At 36.5% G+C, this 21267-nt stretch overlaps 1 protein-coding gene across 8 annotated transcripts in view; it reads right to left on the bottom strand.

Annotated features, from left to right (window-relative positions):
- Positions 1-21267, bottom strand: part of LOC109053053 (fibroblast growth factor 13) — a 108393-nt gene that overhangs the window by 18071 nt on the left and 69055 nt on the right. For 6 of the 8 annotated variants that reach the window (XM_019070481.2, XM_019070482.2, XM_019070479.2 and 3 more), the window contains 2 exons: positions 9926-10036; positions 2368-2471 (listed from right to left, as the gene is read on the bottom strand). In XM_019070481.2, coding sequence (XP_018926026.1) covers positions 2368-2471; positions 9926-10036 — 215 coding nt within the window. Of the gene's footprint in view, positions 1-2367; positions 2472-9925; positions 10037-11855; positions 12560-14844; positions 15241-21267 lie in introns of those variants that run through there. The other 2 variants (XM_042770259.1, XM_042770258.1) reach the window with 2 other exon arrangements.

Raw genomic sequence — 21267 nt, 5'->3', positions numbered from 1 at the left:
GTTGCCTGTTACATTACAGTACATAAAATTTCACTTACCACATAAACTGAGTAAGTAGGAGAGATTACTGAGAATGGTGGTAAATATTTGTAGATTCTGAGCACCACTGACAAAACATCAAATCTTGTTAAATGTGCGGTAAGTACTGCTGCTCCATAGTATAAACAGAGTACGTGCGATCACGAATCTCGAAAGTGAAAGTTAAACTAAAAAGCGATTGTGCACTCAAAAGCAGTTTCAATGCCAGGCATAATAGCGGCTCCCCGATGCCCGCAATTTATATAAGCCTACAGTATAATTATTCAACATTTACATTTTACATTTACATTTAGCAGATGCTTTTATCCAAAGCGACTTACAGTGCATTCAGGCTAACATTTTTTACCTAACATGTGTTCCCTGGGAATCGAACCCACAACCTTTTGCGCTTCTAACGCGGTACTGCAATACGTATCATTGGTGGTGTATCATGGTTGGAATATCGTTACACCCCTATATACAAATAATTCATCTTCCAACAATCTACATGTCTATATTAGTGAGGTTCACATGCTTTTTTTAAATTATTATTATTATTTGCATTTACAGATATTATTTACATTTACAAATGTTTCTTAAATCAGCATATTAGAATGATTTCTGAATGATCATGTGACACTGAAGACTGGAGTAATGATGCTGAAAATTCAGCTTACATGAATAAATTGCATTTTAAAATATATCAAAATAGAAAAGAGTTAAATTAAGCTCTAATAATATTTCAGAATATTACTATTTTACTGTATTTTTTATTTAAAAAATGCATCCTCTGTAAACACAAGAGACTTCTTTCAAAAGCATAAAAAACATTACCAACCACAAACTTTTGAATGGTATTGTCTGCGTTTATGTAAAATACAGATAAATTAGTCAGCTTTACTAATATTATCTAGTTGGTCATTAGAAGTCAATTAGTTGACCACTATCCTGACCAGGCCAGCTTTCTCAGGCAACATCTGCTTCCTGTTTTGTTAAGTTTCCTCAATGATCCTTCTCCATAGCTTAGTGTCCAACTGAGGTTGAGTGAGAGAGTGTGTGCCGTGTTGATGTTGTTGAGGCTGTGTATTAATTTGCGCCCACTCTCCTGTCAGACAACACAAGCTCCAGTAATGCCAACCACATAGTGAAATTCTGACATTTGTCTTGCAGCAGAAGTTGGCAGGTAGGTTACTGCATTATTCATGTCTTCATGCAGTCAATCAGTGTTGGGATGCAGACTGCCTGTTCAGCATATTTTCACAAGTTTCTTAATGTATCAGTGTTTCGACATTAGTCATCTTTGCAATGAAAGGCATGTTACTCATTTCAATGTTACTCATTGCAGTGGGAAAACTCACCCGTCCTCTTTCAGAGAAAGGCGGAGAAAAACCTCTCAGCAAGGGACTTAAACATTTTCTGGGCAACAACAACTGTTTCAATAATGGTAATTATTCACTATTACTGCAACAGTCAACAACCAAATCATCTTGACAACTGAGCACACTGATGATTTGTAGTGTTTTCCATGTACATTTAAACATTAAGAGCAATTACAAACAGTCCTCCATATGTATTTTGCTAATTAAGGATGATTTCACATGTGCTAATGAAAGCAGAGAGTCTCATCTACCTTTCGCTGAAGCTGAACGAAATGACTGGAACTGGTGTACACTTGCACAACCCACATACTGCCTTGCCTGCATCACCATAGTAACCAAGACGAATGCCAAAGCACCGACATTTCGTCTGGTACAGGCAGGAGGAAGGTCAGGACTATGAGGGGGTGAGGGGGGCAAAGTGCTGCCCAACCACAGCCAGTAAACAAACATCTCTAAGCCATCAACCCTGTAATCATGCCACTTAGTGTGCGGGGCTGTGCATAATCTAAACTACGAGTGTGGAGCTGAGGTTACGAAAACATCTTGAGATATTTGTCACAGCTGTAACTTAACTCATTTTCTGACACCACGCCATATGGAGAGAGGCTGTGAGACTAGCGCACAGTAGAGGCTTCATCTGTTTATATGGAGAAATCTGTGAAAAACGGTGCCGTACTCTTGGGAGTGACCGTTTCTTCGGCCCAGTAAGGGGTTTGGGAGCAAGAACATTTCTTAAAGGCTATGTGACCATTTGATCTTGGGTCACATGGAGGTCTGTTTATCGGGAGTGTCTGATATCATGGTTTGGCAGGGGATGAGTGGTGTGTGCTCTAGTGTTAACGACTACAGCTCAGGTGTTGGTCTGGGAGCGGCGGCTTGGCGTGACCTACCACTTTGATTTAAAACTGCTGAAGGAGTGAGGTATAGTACACATAAACAAACATCTGCAAAGGGTGTTGCAGGTACTTACCGAAGTATACAGGTAGCCCTCGCTGTTCATGGCCAGATAGAGTTTGGTCTGAACTCCCTGGATGGCCACCACTCGCAAGCCCACTGGGATGAGGTTGAACATGGCTGTAAAGGAAACAAAGAAAAGTCACAATTATATTTGCAAACATTTATGCCTAAGTACAGCTAATTGATTAAGTTATTACTATCATGTGTGTTGTATAGTTATTTATAATGGGAAAATAAATAAATCATATTAGGGAGAGTGAAAATCAAGCAAACCTGGAGCATTTTACATTCCTAAAACACACAATAACTAGTTTATTTGAAGTGTTCACATACAAGGCAAATTTTTGCATTGCTCCCTAAAACTAATAAAGTGTCACCCAGAGACAGGCATAATGCAAAAAATGCAAGCAGCATGAGTCTGAGAATGCAGATGTGCACGCTTACGTTTCTCATCAGCATCATGTCAGCCGCGCTGGCATTCACTTCATCAACACAGCGACTCGTCAGAATCCACCAAAGATCACTAACACTCAAGAACAAACGCCCTAGAAATGTTTTAGCAACAAACAAACTTACAAAAACCCTCGCCCATAACTAATTAGCAACCACCTAGCAAAGGCCTAGAACGCCCTAGCAACAAGCTTGCATCTATCTGACTGTCTTTCTTATTTGTCTAATGACTGTATGGACTGTAAAAGCTTCAAGCCAACATCGAATTTTACATAACTACACGTAGTTGGGTATTATTTTTCCTCTATCAGATGGCCTTGATTAAAAACCTAAAACGACAATGTAAAAATGTTGCTTGGCAGCTAACTGAAGTAAAATAAATAAAAGTTGTCGTATTAAAAGTTGTAGTACTAAAATAGCTAAAACTGAAATAAAAAGCTATATATATATATATATATATATATATATATATATATATATATAACCCAATAATATTGACAACTAGGGCTACAATATGAAAAAATTGTCGATTATTCCCTTGAAATTGTACAGTAATTGCAATTATTAATTACGATTATCACAGCACTGAATGATGTTTATACCATTGTTTGATGCAACTGCATGCCATGTCTTTATATGAAAATAAACACGCTGAAAACACTCTGACTGAAAAACTTTTAGTGCTTTTAGTGCTCAAATGTCAACTATATATCAGATCGGTTTCTTCTTTAAATTATTAAAAAATAAAAAATATGAATGGTATTATAATGTTATACTAAAACTAAAATTTAAAAAAACAGAAAAAAACAATAAGACAGAATGACATAATTGTGGAATACATAAATCAAACAGAATAACAAAAATTTAATTAATTACACAACCCCAACAAAAAATGAACATAAAAAAAATAATACAAAACAACAAAAATGACAAAATGGTATACAAATAACATTACTAAAACTCAAATTAAAATGACAACTAAAAATGTACAAATAAAAGTTAATTCAAAATAATAAATATTATAGTGGTATATAAATAATACTAAAATAACATTGTAAAGACATTTGTAGGGTAATGGTTTCAACACATTTTACTGCATTTTTAAATCCTGATCTATTTCCTAGTGTATTAGAGTTCAATTCAGTTCACTTTAACCTGATTTATTCTTATCTTTATGCGGCAGCTTTTCACCTCCTTCCCTGATAATTGTGTGTTACGTTTTCTTTGAACTGCTGCCGCTTTAACATAGTTCCTCTTTTTCCCTTTCACACACACTCTCTTTCTCTCTCTGTCTGTTTCACACTCTTCCCTCTGTCTCTTTCACACATTCTCTCTCTGTTGAGCAGAGTTAGTGAGCTGTGCGGAGCTCTGTCTTTCGGGGACCACTGGCTGTGCCAACTCTCCTCACACCTTTGTCCCCCCTGTCACCACGTAAGCCATAAAGCTGACAATCTTTCCAATCCACACAGCCTCTTTCTGCCAGTGGGAAGAGTGAAGAAGCCAGCCAGCCACCCCTGACACTGAGAGTATCTGAGGAACATAAGCTTGAGAAGAAAAAAGCACAAGCTTTTTGAGAGAAAAAATGTGTGAGCCATTTCACCGCTTATGTAACCTAGCTTGATTAAAAAAACAAGAAGGAAACAAAGTTGCTGTAAAGTAAACAGCTGCTTTCTTTCAAGACAGAGAGTGCGTATGTGTTAACAGAGAACAATCAGACTGATCTTAGATAAGAAATTGTATACTACCTTCATATGGCAATCATATAAGATACAAGTACAATATTATTTGCTTCAGGAATATACACTCACATCATCTAACATAATATCCCTGCTTCATTTCCTAAAAGGTTAGGTGTATAAATATGATAATTCTGTCATCATTTACTCACACTCATGTGCTTTTTTCTTCTAAAGTTATACTGTATGACAGCTTTGTGACAAACAAACCAAAATTTGGTAAAAAAAACAAACAAACAAAAAAAAAAAAAAACAATTAACAGACTGATCAACTAAACATTTAAATATTGTGTAATTAATTTATTTTTAAAGGGTTAGTTCACCAAAAAATTAAAAAGGTCATCACTCATCATCAAACCCATGCGATTTTTTATTCATTTTCAAAACAAAAATGAAGATATTTTTAAAGAGACCCACTGAAAGTCCATTCTACCAAAACGTTGACACTTCAAAAAGTTCATAAATAGATTGTAAAAGAAAACCATATGAATCGAGCCAAAGTGGTCCAAGTGTTCTGAAGAGGGATGATCACTTCATATTTTGAATAGGGTTTGAAAAAGGTGGAAAATTTTCAGTAAATTTCGGAAACATTCTAGAAATTTTGGAAACTTTCCAGGATTTTTTGGAATCTTCCAGGGATTTTTGGAAAGTTTCCAGAAATTTTTCCATCCCTTTGCAACCCTAATTTTGGATGCTCGTACATCAAATATGGTAAATGGAAATCTCAAACAAGCATGCTTGGGTTTTATATGGAGTCTTATGGGCTTGAAGTGAAATGGTGAATAACCGATGACAGAATTTTAATTTTTTGTGTGAACTTTCCTTTTGAAATAAAAATGTGTCAGTATTTACACATTCGCATGTCATTTAAAAAAATTTGGGTGAGAAAATTTGGGTTCCCCATTCCTTTAACTCAATCTATGTTCCTGCTCCCTCGCCCTCCAGAGAGAACATAAATAGAACCCCCTTTGGCCTTTCATCATAAACATGAGATCTCTTGATTAATTTTTCTTATTTCCTGCAGTGCTCAATCGATGGCCATATCCGGAATGCTCTCCATCCCCTCTAATCCCACATCAAGGCCCTTCCTCTCCCCTCTGAACCCCTCTGACACCAGCCAGGTCCACCTGTAGAGATCAGCCTTCTTCCTGCTCTGTAGTCTATGGCCACTGACTCATATGAAGAGTATTTAGATGCCATATGCACATGCTTCAATAGGCTACTGATTCTATTTGTATGATAGGAAGATATGTTTTTCATATCTTCATCTTTTTTTGTGGCATACACACATGAGCGGTAACGAGCAGACCTCATTTCAGAGGGATTACCAGAGCTTGGCCGCTGGGGGTTGTGGAGATGAGACTCAATTACTCGCACCAAATAGAGCACCTGAGCACAGAGTTCTGGGAAATTCAAGAGGGCCCTATAATCATATCTACAAAAAGGCCAATATAATAACCATCAGAATTCAGTAAAGAGTCTCTCCTACAGTCCCAATCACTGAAAACATGGGTGAGAAGACTTCCTGTTCACTCAGCATAACATACTGTATAAAGGATTAGTTCGGCCAAAAATGAAATTTCTGTCATCATTTACTTCATAAAAACATGTATTTCGCCTCTTCTGTGAAATTCTATGCAATTTCATGCGGTTACAAATAATGGGGACTAGCTTTAAAAATGTCACACAAGTGTCCACGTAACTCTTTTTTTTATTAAGTTTCATAGCACTTTTTTTTTCTTTTAAATTATATGACAGCTCTGTGACAAACAGACCAAATTTCAAGTCAAAATTTAACACACAGATCATCAAATTTAAATATTATGTAATTATGTAAAATATTACAATTTTATGTGATCTATTTATTTATTTCTAAATGGTTAAAAAAATGTGATGCTTCATAATGTTTAGAAAGCAATGTAATCTATATACATTGAGCAGTTTAATTAAGTCTTCTGAAGAGACACAATAGCTTTAAATGATCAACAGATTTGATTTATACTTTTATTCATATATAAATGTCAGTGCACAAACATAGAACTCATCAGATATGGTAAACGGAAGCTCAAAAGTGCTTGTTGGATGTTTTTTTTTTTTTTTTTTTCATGGCTGAGTTGTTAGTTTTAATTAAAAAATACCTTTATTCGTGTCTTAATGATGAAAAAAGTCTTATGGTTTTGGAATGACATGAGGGTGATTGAATAATGGCAGAATTGTCATTCCCTTTAAATCTTATTACTAAAGGAACTTATATGTATTCATTCTGGTAGTTTGTCTGGATGCCTGGATAAACCTCTGTACCGTAAAACTGGGTAAACTTTTATTGTTGTTTAAAGAAGCATTTCAGCATTTCATTCAGATGTTAATATTTCAATATATTATATCTGGAGATAAATCAGACTGATTCGAATTAAACTGTGACTGACTGAAAAACACATCAGCCCACTCTACAGATGGAAGGTGAGTTAGAAGATGTTAATGTTGATGGAGAGAAAGGCCTCCTGCCAAGACACATTGATTAGGAATTGAATTAAGCTGTAAAACTCTGCCCAAATAGACATAATCCAATAGAGCAGCCATACCTGACATTTACTGCCCAGAATGAGCTTTTGTCTTGTTCCTCCAAGAGCACATCTCAGTCAGACTTGAGAGATGGAAAGGCTGATTTTCAATAAGGTCTTTATCTTTAAATGTCTGCTTCTCAAGCCCCTTGATCTGCCCAATTTCATCTAATAAAATCCATTTGCTCGTTATCAAATGGGAATGGGACCTTCTTATTCTAGCTGTCATTCTCACATAGTTAGAAATAAACAAAACAATTTATAGATTATTTTCATGTTTTTTGACTGAATGTTCCTGTCAAATCTACAATCTTCAAGTTCACAAGAGTAAGAAGATATATTTACTAATTTATTTATAGCACCATGGCATGACTTCAGTGCAAAAAATAATTACCATTTGGCTGAGATATTCTGTTAACAACGAAAAACTGGCACTAATGTAATATTTATGGGATTTAAGCAAAACAACAACATAATATATTAAAATGAACATGCTCGGCTCACAATAAGAAGCGCAATGAGCATCAGTTAAGGTAAGATACATACATCTAGAGAGTAAAGAGAGCATTGGAGCAGACCCTCATCCCTATCAAGCACACACACACACACACACACGCCAAGAGGAGAGCCAAGAGGACTGCACTGCCGTCGCTATGGAGACAAGGGCACCAAGCTCCTAACAATTCTATTTTTGTAGCGTGAGAGATAGAAGCTCCCTGTTTTCCCACTTCTCCTCTCCAGCAACAGCTTTTCATTCTCTCCACAAAATAAAGGAGTGTGGTGGGAAAAGCAGGTCAGCTATTATGTAATCTCACCCCAATATAACTCATTTTACCTCAGTCAATCACGCAGGAGAAGAACACAAACAAGAAATGAAAAAGCATGCAGCTAGAGAAGGACTGGCCAACCACACCAGTGCCGCAGATTCAACTCAAGGGTAAATAAAACACAAATGCTTGAGTCAAACAACCACTATTTAAATTCAAGCAGGGGGTGTTATTTCAATTAGCACGGCTCTTCACATTAAACATTGTTTATGTGCACTTGACACAAATTTATGTTAATCTAGATGAGCTTGATGGATGAGAGGATTTGGAGACTCGAGTGATCACAATTCAAAATGACTCCGTTCACCAAAACTCATTTGCTGGATATGAGCGTCATCTTCACCCGATGACTAATTGAATAGAGTCAAGCTAATTTACAGGCCCCAGAATGCCACAGACACTTAGCGTCAGTGAGATATAGCACTTATTAAATTAGAGCCCTGCCAACCAGCCATCCGGCTCCATCCTCGCTCATAGATGCAGCATAGCTCAAACACTGACTGGGTGACGCTGCTCTTGCCTACTGACTAAATTATTCACACTTGCAGGTGCATAGCAAGATGAGTTCATATGACACAAAATAATCTTTGGTCATAAAGGACAAAAACATTTTTTTTTTTTTTAACTTCAGGCACTATGGACATGCTTAAAAATGTTTATTTTGTACTTGGGCTTTCCAGCTACATTGCCTGTGCTCTCTGAAGAATTGTTTTCTGAAAAACAGTGACCGCTCCGGCTACATTTTTCATTTCAGGATAATACAGAACTGAGCCTCTTGACTCTTGTGACCAATACAGGAACTTAAAAAGTATTAAAAAGTGAAACGCAAAGCTGAAGCTGTTTGTAAGTGTCAGTATGAGACAGAAATGCAGTCTGAAGGAGCAGTACAGCTGCCCAGGAAACAATAACAACAGCAGCTGTCACTGAAACACGAGTAGATATACAGTGTCCCCAAAAAAGCATTTGGACACTTAAGTTGCACTTAAAAATGTCTGGATGTCACTGCATTAGATGCAACATATCAAACCAAATGGCATCTTCAAATGATGCAAGACTAGAACTAACTTCACATTTGGAAGGCAATTTTGCAATTTCTTTTTGCCAGCTGGTCTTGAGGAGATTTTTAAGACAGTATGAAGTCAGTTTTCTGCACTGTCCTAGTTGAGTAACTATGGACACGCTCCACTAACATTTGGCAAACATAAAATATCCAAATACTTTTTTATTCTTTATTCAAAACCGTATATTTATTGCGGTATCATCTGAGGCCTAAAAATGTGTTTTATGAAGCAATATAATTTCTTTATTTCTTAAAAATTGAACATTACTCAACATTTTGTTATACAACACAAAAAAATTCACACAGATCGAGCGCAGCGTTAGTTCAGTCAGGCCACGGAGGCATAGTGCTGTGACCAGCTGACGCGGTCAGCTGTCAATTGCTCCAATCACAACCATTCTCCTATTAGACACGGGACATATACATGTGGCATTACTGCTCGGTGAGTATGCTCAAATGGCTCGCAATCCTCCCTCCCTCCCCATTATAAGCATGAGCATATTACCGTGCACCTTCTGGTTGCCGTCTTCTTTGTTTCAGATCACTAAGGCTTTCAAGTCCGCTTGGCATGGACCTCACTGCTGAGAGACACTCATCCTCATAACCAAGCTACAGGATTGACGTCCCACTGCCGCATCTTAACATGCCAAATATTTCCAAGCTGATGGTTCTGGGGGGTTAATGTTTAAGATCTTGTATGTTCAGTTAATTTGGGAGCAAGAACCCGCATAAGGAACCATACCACCAAAGATAAATTGTGTTCAATAAACTCAAGTAACTTGCCAAAGTGGTCCTGTCTGAACTATGTATACAAATATTTTTGGGGACGACTGTGTCAGTCTATTAATCTAGTACTTCCTTCCAGCTTTGAAACTCGACATGTGTCTTGACAGGTGAAAATTAGAGAACATATGCTAAAAGATGCCAGCTGACTTACTGAAACCACTGTCCTCCTCTTTAGTGCCGTCGATGGTTCCATCTGCTTGGAGCTGCAAATGAAAGCCCTGTCGACTGTACAGCTTCGTTACGATCCCCTTCAGCTGGGGCTCTGCAAAGAGACAGAAGATAGAGAGAGAGAACAAGAAAAAGACAAGGTTAAACATGCATTGCCAAAGTAAAAGTATTAGGGGCTTTAAAGCTCCTGGCTTAGCAAGAGCTTTCCATGGTCTTCAGATTTGAGCCTGCATTACAAAAAAGAGATCAGACCACAGTGACAGAAGAACAGGAACAAAAAATAAATAAATTACTACTCTACACATGGGAATAATCACCAGAGCCACCACAGAGAAAATTGGTGAGAGCTGCAATTTGCAAGGAAACTGCAGTCTTCTGTCCATGATAATGTGAATGTGAATATGCTGATGCAGAGAGCTATATCACCTTACATAGGTCTGATCTGCATGAATGGAACTAAGAAGCACAACTATACAGGACACCAGCTCTCCTGTGCAAAATACCAGATTGCATCAGCAGATCTGTAGTTAATAAGGCTTAGAGAGTTGGTGGATCATGCTATTAACACAGATTAACTTTCATTTATCATAGGCGATTAAAAAAAAATTGGATATTAGGTTACATCTTATAATAAAAACTATTTATATATAATATAAACAATTTAAAATTTAGAACATCCCTTAATTTCAGTCATCAGAATACAAAGAGAATCAGAGCATTTAAAATAAGCATATTAGATATAAATTCAGATTAAACCAAAATGCATTACTATACAGATGCTCCAGTATGGTACAGTATAGACACATTACAACTGGCTGAATAAGTGTCTGAATGAGCATAGATTTTATGTCAGGAGGTATCACTCCTCAACTTACTAATCATGGATGCAAAAATATGGCTAGGTTCATGTGCGTGTTGGACCATGTGCATCTGTAAACAAGACTGTTGGGTATGAGATTGTTTAATGAAGACTGAATCACTGCTGCAAACAACTGCCACTCTACACACACAAACTTCCACACTTCTGCTTAGGTGTCACATAAGGGTTATGTAAGCTGCTGTCTGGGGAGGGAGGCAAGGTAATTGGGACTATGACAAGCTTGTAAGTAAACAATTGTGCACAAATTACTTATCATAGATAAATAGTGTAGGCTACCTACTTCACAATTAAAAATATTTCTACCGATTTCTGAGCATAGTATAGGCTATAATCTCTCTTGCTGCTTATGAAGGGAGTTGTAAACTACAGATCATCCTCACAAAGTCTAACCACACTTAGATCATCATAATATCAATCATGAATTGTTACTTAAGTATTCGACTTTGTCACTTTCTGTAAAGGAACTGTAGTTAATAAAACAATCAAAATCATTCGAAAGACAGAAAAAATAATCATAAAAGCAGATTTTGTTGCTGAATATCTATATGATCCACTGGGTGAGATTGAATCACCAGAGACTCATCTAGCGTGCTAGATGTTGAGCTGTTGTCCAAAATGTGTCAAATAATAACCTTTTCAGTTTGCTTTCTATTGTCCCTCTGTCTCTGAAGGAAGGGACTACTGTCACTGAATCAGTATCAACGTCATTGCAACACAGAATCTGCAGAATAACAAAAGTTGTATACAGTATTTTCCCCCTCAAAAATTATTTGGTCAAAACGCCTAAAAAGTTCAGTAAGGTCGTATAACTGAGTTGGAATGAGATCTCACTATGAAGTGTGAAAGCACATGCTGGCTGACTTTTAAAAACAGCGCCCTGCTCTACAAACATGGCAAGCACTTTAAAATTCAAAATGCAACATTTTAAAATCCTATATTTTTAAAAGTACGGACGCAGATGCACTGAAAATGACGGAGATGCTGTTACACATACAATAACATATTAAGTCAGGACCCTAAAAACACATCAGACCTGGTCGTCTCCTCCTGCGCTTTTTGGAGCCGAAAAGCTTGACTCTGGAGAAGACACTGAGTCGACTGGGTTTCTCGCATGTTCCTTTGGTTTTGTTCGGACTGCTCACGCAGCGGCAGGCGTTTGATTTCTCACGCTCCCTCGCCTGCCTCTTCTGCCGAATAAGGGAGCTGGCGATCGCCGCAGCCATGGCCAGTTTGACGGTGCGACAGCAAAAACTTTCAGAGGACACAATCCGTTTCCCCACCTCCTCCACGACACGATCTCTGTAAGGAAATCTTTCACTTGACAGCTCACATCCAAGTCTTCATACACCAGTCAACGCCATTGTTCGTTAATGAGAATGACAGATCGGTGGAAAACAGTTGTAAACTAACACAGTTTTAACACAAAACGCAATTATGTAGGTGACGGTACGCGCATCTCTTCAACGCTCATTTTCTTCAAAGTCCTTAAACGGTTCTACATTCAGTTGGCTGCAGCCTCACCGCATCTGTTTCCAGATAATGTCACTATCTGGCTATTTCGACTAATAACGGAGAAGATGTTCCTCCAGACACCGAGCACGCGTTTCGCATCATCCCACAAAGCAGTCAGTCACAGCAGCACACAGAACAGAGCCATGTGAGAGAAACACCTGTTAGCGAGCGCGATTCACTACTCTTGGGTGCGCGCGCTTTGTTTGTGTGTGTGTGTGTGAGAGAGAGAGAGAGAGAGAGAGCTAGAGAGTTTGTTCTCGGTTAATGTTCGGAATCCTTTTGCAATGTAGATGCAGGCAAATACAACGACAGGTGAATCATGGCGGTAATCAATTTCTAATCGGTTCTTTCGAGCAGTTCATTTCAAAGAACCGGTTGAAACGAGTCAGCAAGTCTTTTACGTCATTGCGTAGATACGTTTGTTATTTTGACCAAGTTTAATTAATATAGGTGTTTATTGTAATTTCGTCTGCTCCTTTCCAATACTAAAATAATAACACGTTGTTTATTAAAACGAAATAATTTATTAAATTGACGTTTAGTTTTAGTGAAATGTAAACATATTTCCAGTCGGTTTTATTAGTTATTTTGCTAGATAAAATAAATAAATAAATAAATAAATAAAAAATTCGGCAAATCTTAACTCCAGATTATCTTAATATCAATGTTTGGTTCATTTCGAATCTGACGTCTTAAAGAGAATATGCTGTAATCCCATTAATATTAAAAACAGATTATCCTACATTAAAATGGTGTTATTCTATTAAATTACTAATATATTTGTGTTATGCATTTAATTCATATGTTCATCTGTCCGAGAGAGATGGTCAGTGGTTAACTCGAAAATCGCTGTGACCGATTCAAGATCGTTTCAACTGATTCACTGAGAAAAAAAAAAGATTCGAACATCGCTAGTTCATGAACGGTTCCTACCACAGAGCTGTTTTGGGGCGGTAGGCGGAGAGTGATGTGGAACAACAACAACAATACAAATTATGTTGTATTAAAGCACGTAAAATTAGATTAGCCTGAATGTCTGAGAGTATTATGCAGTGTGAACAGCTAGCTGGGTAAAGAGCGCGACGGATCGACATCTAACAGAAAGACGCTTCTCCCGAGGAGACGTGACACACAAATGTGACAGCTACAAGTATACTGGAGCTCTTGAAGCTATATAAAATCTTGAGACAGTTACATAGTCTAACATAACGTGCCAGTCATGTGTTTTTCCTTTCCCTTAAAAGATCGCGTGGAAACAACAGAGTTGCGATGTCCTGATTGGAGGAGTGTTGGTTGCCATGGCAGTAAGTTTCCTGCATGCATGGCAAAAGCACAGTTGTCTTCTGGTCCACTCATAATAACATGTATTAATTTGCTTATTAGTATTTGCATTGCATATTTTTTATATTTATATAAATAATAAATCCAATGTTGTTGTTTTAACATTGCTTCAATCCAAGATAGCCTGTGATGTGTAGAATGTTAAATAGAATGTTAGGAGTATTTTATTTATTTTTTTACCTGCATTACTGGAAAGATAATATTTTGAAAACAACATACTTATATGTTGAATAAGATCAAAAGACAATTACTGCATTATTGCAGTCGCACTATCTGTAGATTCAAAGTCTTTTCAAAAACAGCCAAATCAAAGAAAATCACGTTAAATGAATGACAGGAAGCCTCCCACTAAACATCCTCAGTAGCCTAACTATTATCGACCAACCCTTCAGGCTCCTGCTCTGCTCATTCAACAGCAGAGCGTCACAAAAACATTATATGCTCATCAACAGCGCCATCTACTGTATAATCAATGCATTTTAAGACGCTATAACGACTCGACTACTCATTTGGACGCAACACAAACATTTGATCTGCTTAAAAATGTTACGAATGGTAATATTATATCGATTCAGTAATGCAAAGTTACTCTAAAAATAAAATGCTAGAAAACACGTTCTGCCCTACTCATGTCAATAACAGACATGTTTAGTTCAGCTAAATAAATAAATGTGGATTCCCTGAGGTCGGCAAATGTGATTCATTCCACATAAAAATGATTTTAATATTTAATAAGGGTAAATATTATGAGAAAATTATCTTAAAATTAAAACTAAATCTTGTAATCTTCATAAATAAAATGATACATAACCTTAATAATACAATACATTTCTAAGACATACAAAAAAAAGGCAGAAAAGAACGGAGGGTGAACAAGTAAAACAAAAATGCAATAAAGAAATCAGACGCTGATTAAACATTAGGAGAACCCGCATCTTTATCTGCACTTCAGCACCTCGGACAGCACCACAAACTGACAGAGATAAGTTAGACAAAACAACAAAAAAGAAGCAGAAAATAAGAACGTGAAACCAATAATCCCAATAAAAGTAATACACAGTGATTTCAGCAGATCATTTTCAATACTTAATATACAATTCTAAATATTCCAAACAAACAAATATTCTAAATAAACCAAAGAACAAAAAATTGAAAAAGAAAATCCTTACCTGAAGTTGATTTTCTAAGAGGAAATGTCATATTTATCAGTTAAATAGTGAAAAGACCAAAGCAGGAAGACAGTGGTGATTCAATGCAAGCAGGAGGATGTTTTCAAAGTTTTAACCATACTAAAAAAAAAAATCCTAATGGAACAGTCGAGAGGCCATCAAGGCGGGGCCAGCTGCATTCAGAAATCATTAATGGACATTAGTGACTAGCCATTACGACTTCTAAAGCGGTCATTAAAGATTCATTGGGAAGCGCTGTTGATCCGGCAAACGCAGGGCGTGTGTTCACTAAACTGCAGTGCTCTGGGTCAAAATTGCAGAGAGAAAATCGAACATTGTACTTCCTACTAGAGCAGAGCTTCTGTTCCTCTCACGTTACAAAGAAACGGCTGTAAGCGATCCTTTAATGCGTCGCGTAAACCAGTTATACCAGACCTTCCATTCTCCACTCAGAAGCATCAACGAGCATCTGCAGATACACAGCAAACATTAGCTTTGCTTTTCCCTTCTGTTGTTCTCAAAGCGTCTGACTGATTTAACAATGATCTAAGCATCCAGATAAAAGAGATTCAACACAATTCTTTTAATAAAAACATCTGCAAAAGCCGGTAGTCCAGTAAACTTTCACGGTCTTGACAAAACTATTTAAAATACTGAAATAGCAGGATGAATTTAATTTAATTCCATTTAATAGAAGTCTGAAGTTTTAAACCACCAAAGGTTTGTATATTTATAAGCATAAGCAAATTAATTTAGTCAAACTCATAGTTAGATAGATTGAATTAAATAATCAGCCCTTGGATGTCTAAAAACAACCCAATATAATGGTCAAAATTAATATGTTCATTTTGGAGTGGAAAATGTTAAATGAGGCAGATTCTCTAATACAAAATTGGACGTAAAGCCAATAAACTATCATTTCTGACCTTCAACCATACCTTAATTAAAGTGTATTAATCAGTGTAAGGCATCAGTGTCTGTTATGCCAAGGCTGAATACAAAAGTAAAGTTATAAAAACAATCAAAAACAAAAAAAACACACAGTCCAGATGTACACGAGATGCTTCTCAAAAAAAATTCCATACAATAATCATTACAATAAGGATTATGTGTGTGGTCGGGGGCATCAGACATTTATTATATTCACTCCAAATAACACTCACTGCCAGTCAGACAGGTTCTACTGACATCTACTGACAAACACCATTACAGATAATAATGCATACTCCATGCTTATACTGCAAATATGTTGTATTTTTAATCCTGGACTATGTATCCTCTTTGTGATTTTTTAACTCCTATATGGAGCCTATAACCATACAAGCCCTGAATATTTATTAAAAGTGGCCAGTACATAAGTACTCATGAATCAAAGCCTCAAAAATGTTTATCAATGGTTTGTCCACTAGATGGCGCAAGCAAATCATATTTATGAATCTGTGCAGTCCATCTATTACATCATAAAATAAATGGTTCTTATTCAAAGCCACTTACATGTATCTGATACATTATGTAATAATGAATACATCCAAAATAAAAGCTATGTTCTATATATATATATATATATATATATTAGGGCTGTCAAATGATTAATCACGATTAATCACATCCAAAATAAAAGTTTTGTTTACATAATATATGTATGTGTACAGGGTATATTTATCATGTATATATAAATACACACACATAAATGATATATTTAGAAAATATTTACATGTATATACATTTATATATTTATATTCTTATATTTTATATTATATATAAATATATTTAATATATAAACATAACATATTCTTCTTAAATATATACATGCATGTGTGTGTATTTATATATACATAATAAATATACACAGTATACACACATATATTATGTAAACAAAACTTTTATTTTGATGTGATTAATCGTGATTAATCATTTGACAGCCCTAATATATATATATATATATATATATATATATATATATATATATATATATATATATATATATATATATATATATATGTAAGCTATAGATAATTATAAGCTATAGATACTTTTAAGCTATAGATACTATCGATACTTTTTTCATAATGTCAAAATAGATTTTTTTTTTTCAAGCTTATAAAATCGCTCACTGGTTTGTCTACTGCATGGGATTCAGATATCAAAATTTTAAGAATACCTTTTTAAGAATACGTTGTAAGATCAATAGAGTGCTACAGGGATTTTTGTGGGCCACATCCTGGAAATGAGTTACCCTTTTAGCTCTTCCAGTTCCATTGACCTGAAGTCAATGGTTTTTGTTTTTTGGCTAAATGCCTGAAATAAAGTCAAGCTCAAGATATTTTAACACAAGCTCAAGATATGCTCACTTATACTTTTCTTGAAATCCTATTACAAACCAGGGTGATGTAAACTTCTGAGTTGATCTAAATATGTCATCGCTACAGCACTCTGTTACACTCCACACTATTAAATTACACTGACATAGACAAATATTTAACAGCTATGACAAATAACGGTGATTCTAAACATCGAAGACATTACCTTGAGGTTGAGAATAGCGATAGAAAAGACACTGCTATTTAGCGTCAACCATAAAATGTAGACAAAAGGCACAGTGGAAGTCACAAATGATCAGACGGTGTACACAGCTTGATGATTATGATTAGGGATTATAGGAGCTCTGATGAAACTGAAAGACACTGCTGCACAATTATTGTGGCTGCTGTCCTCTCACTACTGACAAACCATGAATAGCCACATGATAGACTGAACATTAGCTGCCTTTACAATATCTATGCTGCATTTATAACATCCTCAGGTGGTTCAAAATGCAAGTGCCTCCCCTTGCTAATGGAGTTATAAAGAAGTGCATCTCTGAATCAGCTCTGTTCAGTGTTTGTTCTGCATTTTTAAACCTCAGAAATATCTCATACAAAAGCAGAGGGTTTCACAAAAATGGATTCATAACATACAGCAAATGCCTTGCAGATAAGGAAACGACTACAATAGAGCACTTGTTTTGTTACATTCACTGTGCTATTACTGAGCAGACACACACTTTCATACAACTGATCAATGTGCCAGTTTGCTGTGTGCTTCCTGCTGACACACACAGGCACACAGATGGCCACACTGATCCTCTCTCATCACCTGGGGACGCTCAGATATCAGCAACATACAGCCTTCTTTTCTCCAAGCACAGCCAGAAAGAATGACATCATCCCTCAGAGATGCAGACATCAAGACTATGAGCGCCTTTAACGGCCACTAAATGGCGCTGTTGTTAACAGACTTTGAGATGCATGGACATTTATGGAGAACGAAGAGCCTTTTGACCTCTGCATTCCTGTTTTTTCTTATATATAACTTCAGTCAAACCCACTGAGGTAGATAAAGGTGTGTAATATTTAAAATGTATCCATTTAGAGTTGTGTCAATGATTATTGGGTACTCAAAAGGTGATCACAGAGGATCAAGTGGGTGTCAATTCTCACATTTAAACAACAGGTGAAACCCACAGATGCTGAAAACGGTGGTAAAAAGCTGTAAAGATGGAGTATGTGTTGTCCTAATGTAGCCCATGAGAGTTCACAGCATCTTACTGCTGCTAAAACAGGAGGGCCTTCTGCTGAGCACCGGCCACTAGCGCCGTGGCAATGGCAGGCGTTGTCATGGAGACAGTGTCTATACCAGAGCATGTGTGTGTGTGAGAGTGAAGTAGATGGGGGAAGGGGAATATCATCCTCAACCCTCTACTACCCCCTGTTTCCCCCCTTTTTTTCTCTTTTTCTTCACGCACTCTCTTTAACAGCAAAATGGGATTTTTAAATCATGTCCACAATCAGGTTATCTGTCACATGCGGTCTGCTTTGAGCTGCTGATGTAATAAGTGTTAGACGGTGAGAAATAAAATAAAGTGTAATTGGAAGAGAAGAAAGGGAGAGAATCGGGTGGGTGCAACAGAATGAGAGGGATGGGACATATTTATCATCATCGAAGGTTATAATAAGGAGAAGATTAATGCAGAGATTGTGAATGACAGAAAAGAAGAAAGAGCCGCGAAAAAGATGAGGCTGTAATAAAACACATAATTCCATCAAAGCCTAACTAAACTCACCTCAATGTTCTGGTGAAATGTATTGTTATTTCTAAAAAATACGATTTTTAGTTGTTTTTGACATCCTATGCTCATCAAGGCCGCATTAATTTGATCACAAATACAGTATAGACACACTGTAAACAATTATTCCAATTTAAAATAACTTTTATATTTTAATATAATGTATTTTATTTATTTAATGGCAAACTGGGATTTACCCCCATTTTCAGTGTCACATGATCCTTCAGTAATCATTGTAATATTCTGATTTGGTACATTTCTTATTATTATCAATGTTCGAAACAGTGCAGTGCTGTCTAAAATAGTTGTGTAAAGTATGATAAAAAATGTTTTATTGAAATAGAAATCTGTCATTTTGATCAATGTAATGCATCTTGCTGAATAAAACATGTATGAATGCATATGAAAAAAGTGTAAATAATGATAGATTATAGATATATTTTTTTAAGTATGTTTTTGAGTCCCTGACCCCAACCAGATCATGATTGTAATTTTAGATATATTTGCACTTAAATCCCTATTATACAGCAGCAGAAACGGTCTTTAGTGCTATGTAGGAGAGGAGCATCAAAATGAGAAACATAACACGGTTGAGCAGTTACATACAGTACATAATAAAGTCAACACTGCCCAATTATCAGGCAGCTCTGTCCTCATTAGACCATCAGCTGCATTAGCAGGGGTGAGCAAGAGTCCATCACAAATCAGGCGGCTGATTATTCTGCCACAACCAAGTACACAAGTATGGCTAATTTCATTCTGGACCTCCAGGGATTCCCATTTAGCTTGAAGGAAAGCTCAATTCACAGACTCATCTCCAGCATTCTCAGAAACACACTACATATGGTTACTGTGTGTCCTGACTCAAAGGAATAGAAGTGTATGCGTCAATAATTGGAGAAGTAAGGAAGGTAATTACAGATGGCCGCTATGTGCAAAAAATTTAAGGTACACTAAGTATGTGTGTTAAATTTTTTGCACATAATATACCTGTACATACACAACTGCTTATTCTAATTTATGGAAAGTAAAGTGTTTACAGTGTTGAACAGAATCCGATCTGTTATGTTGTGAACAAGATGCCTATTTGCTGTGTTGGACACGAGTTCATAAACCCGGTCTCAGTCCTGGTCTGAGAGTTTGCACTCTTCAAAGAATGGGAGAAGTGTTAACCTCCAGAGTGAAATGAGCTGTGAAACGGCACACAACAGTGAAGCACCGTGCTCGGCCCATCCGACCTGAACGAGTAATCTGAGTGCTAGTTTCATTAATATGAGCTCCACAGAGCCTGAGAGAGAGCTGCCCCAGGTGATAATATGAGCCAAAGACTGTAGCCAAACCCTGTTACACATCCGTACTGTCTCAATTCTGAGAGGATACAACCACAGCCATGCTCATTCAAAGGTGCCCCCTCAGTTTTTAAGGCAATTAGATTTCGAATGCAACAAAAACAAATAAATAAATATAAATATACAAATACATTACTGTTCAAAAGTTTGGGGTCAGTATGATTTCATTTTTGTTTTAAGAATTTTTTTTTTTTTTTTTTTTTTTTTTTTTTTTTTGTCAGCAAGGACGCATTCAATTGATCAAATGTGACAGTAAAGACATTTACAATTTTACGAAAGATTTCCATTTTAAATAAATACTGTATTTTCTATTCATCAAAGAATCCAGAAAACATGTATCACTGTTTCCACAAAAATACTAAACAGCACAAATGTTTTCAACATTAATAATAAGAAATATTTCTGAAGACTGGAGTAATAATGCTGAAAATTCAGCTTTGCCATGCATAGGAATACATTATATTTTAAAATATATTAAAATATGCAGGTTTGGGTAGCATAAGAGACTTCCAAATTCATTAAAAAATCTTTCAGACCCTGAACCTTTGAACTGTAGTGTAAATAAATAAACCAAACAATCAATCAAATTTCACAATAAGCCATCTACCCTCCCTCATGTTGCTAACACTCATGGATAAATATCAAATTTTCATACTTGATCGAGATTTCTGATTTTCATTTCGGTTCTGATTGTGATTTAACAAGAAATTGTAAATAAACATATGGTGGCCACTTGGTTGACACCACATCTAAACAACAGTAAGTAAACTTCTAAACAACACAGCAACTGAGACTACAGGGCAAATAATCAAGATACCATCACAGTTTTCTAAGACCAGATTTCAGCCAGCAAGTGGCTAGTACCTCCGAAAGAGGCCATGCAGGCACTGCACGATGAGGCTAGCCCAGATTACTGCTGTTTCTGGGTTGCTAAAAGATTGTACCCTACTTTACCATCATGGGACTGAG

Source organism: Cyprinus carpio, chromosome A14 (genome assembly GCF_018340385.1).
Source record: "Cyprinus carpio isolate SPL01 chromosome A14, ASM1834038v1, whole genome shotgun sequence".
In the NCBI taxonomy this organism is placed as follows: Eukaryota; Metazoa; Chordata; class Actinopteri; order Cypriniformes; family Cyprinidae; genus Cyprinus; species Cyprinus carpio.
Note: the sequence above shows the minus strand (reverse complement) of the source record. Positions and strands in the feature narration are given on the sequence as shown.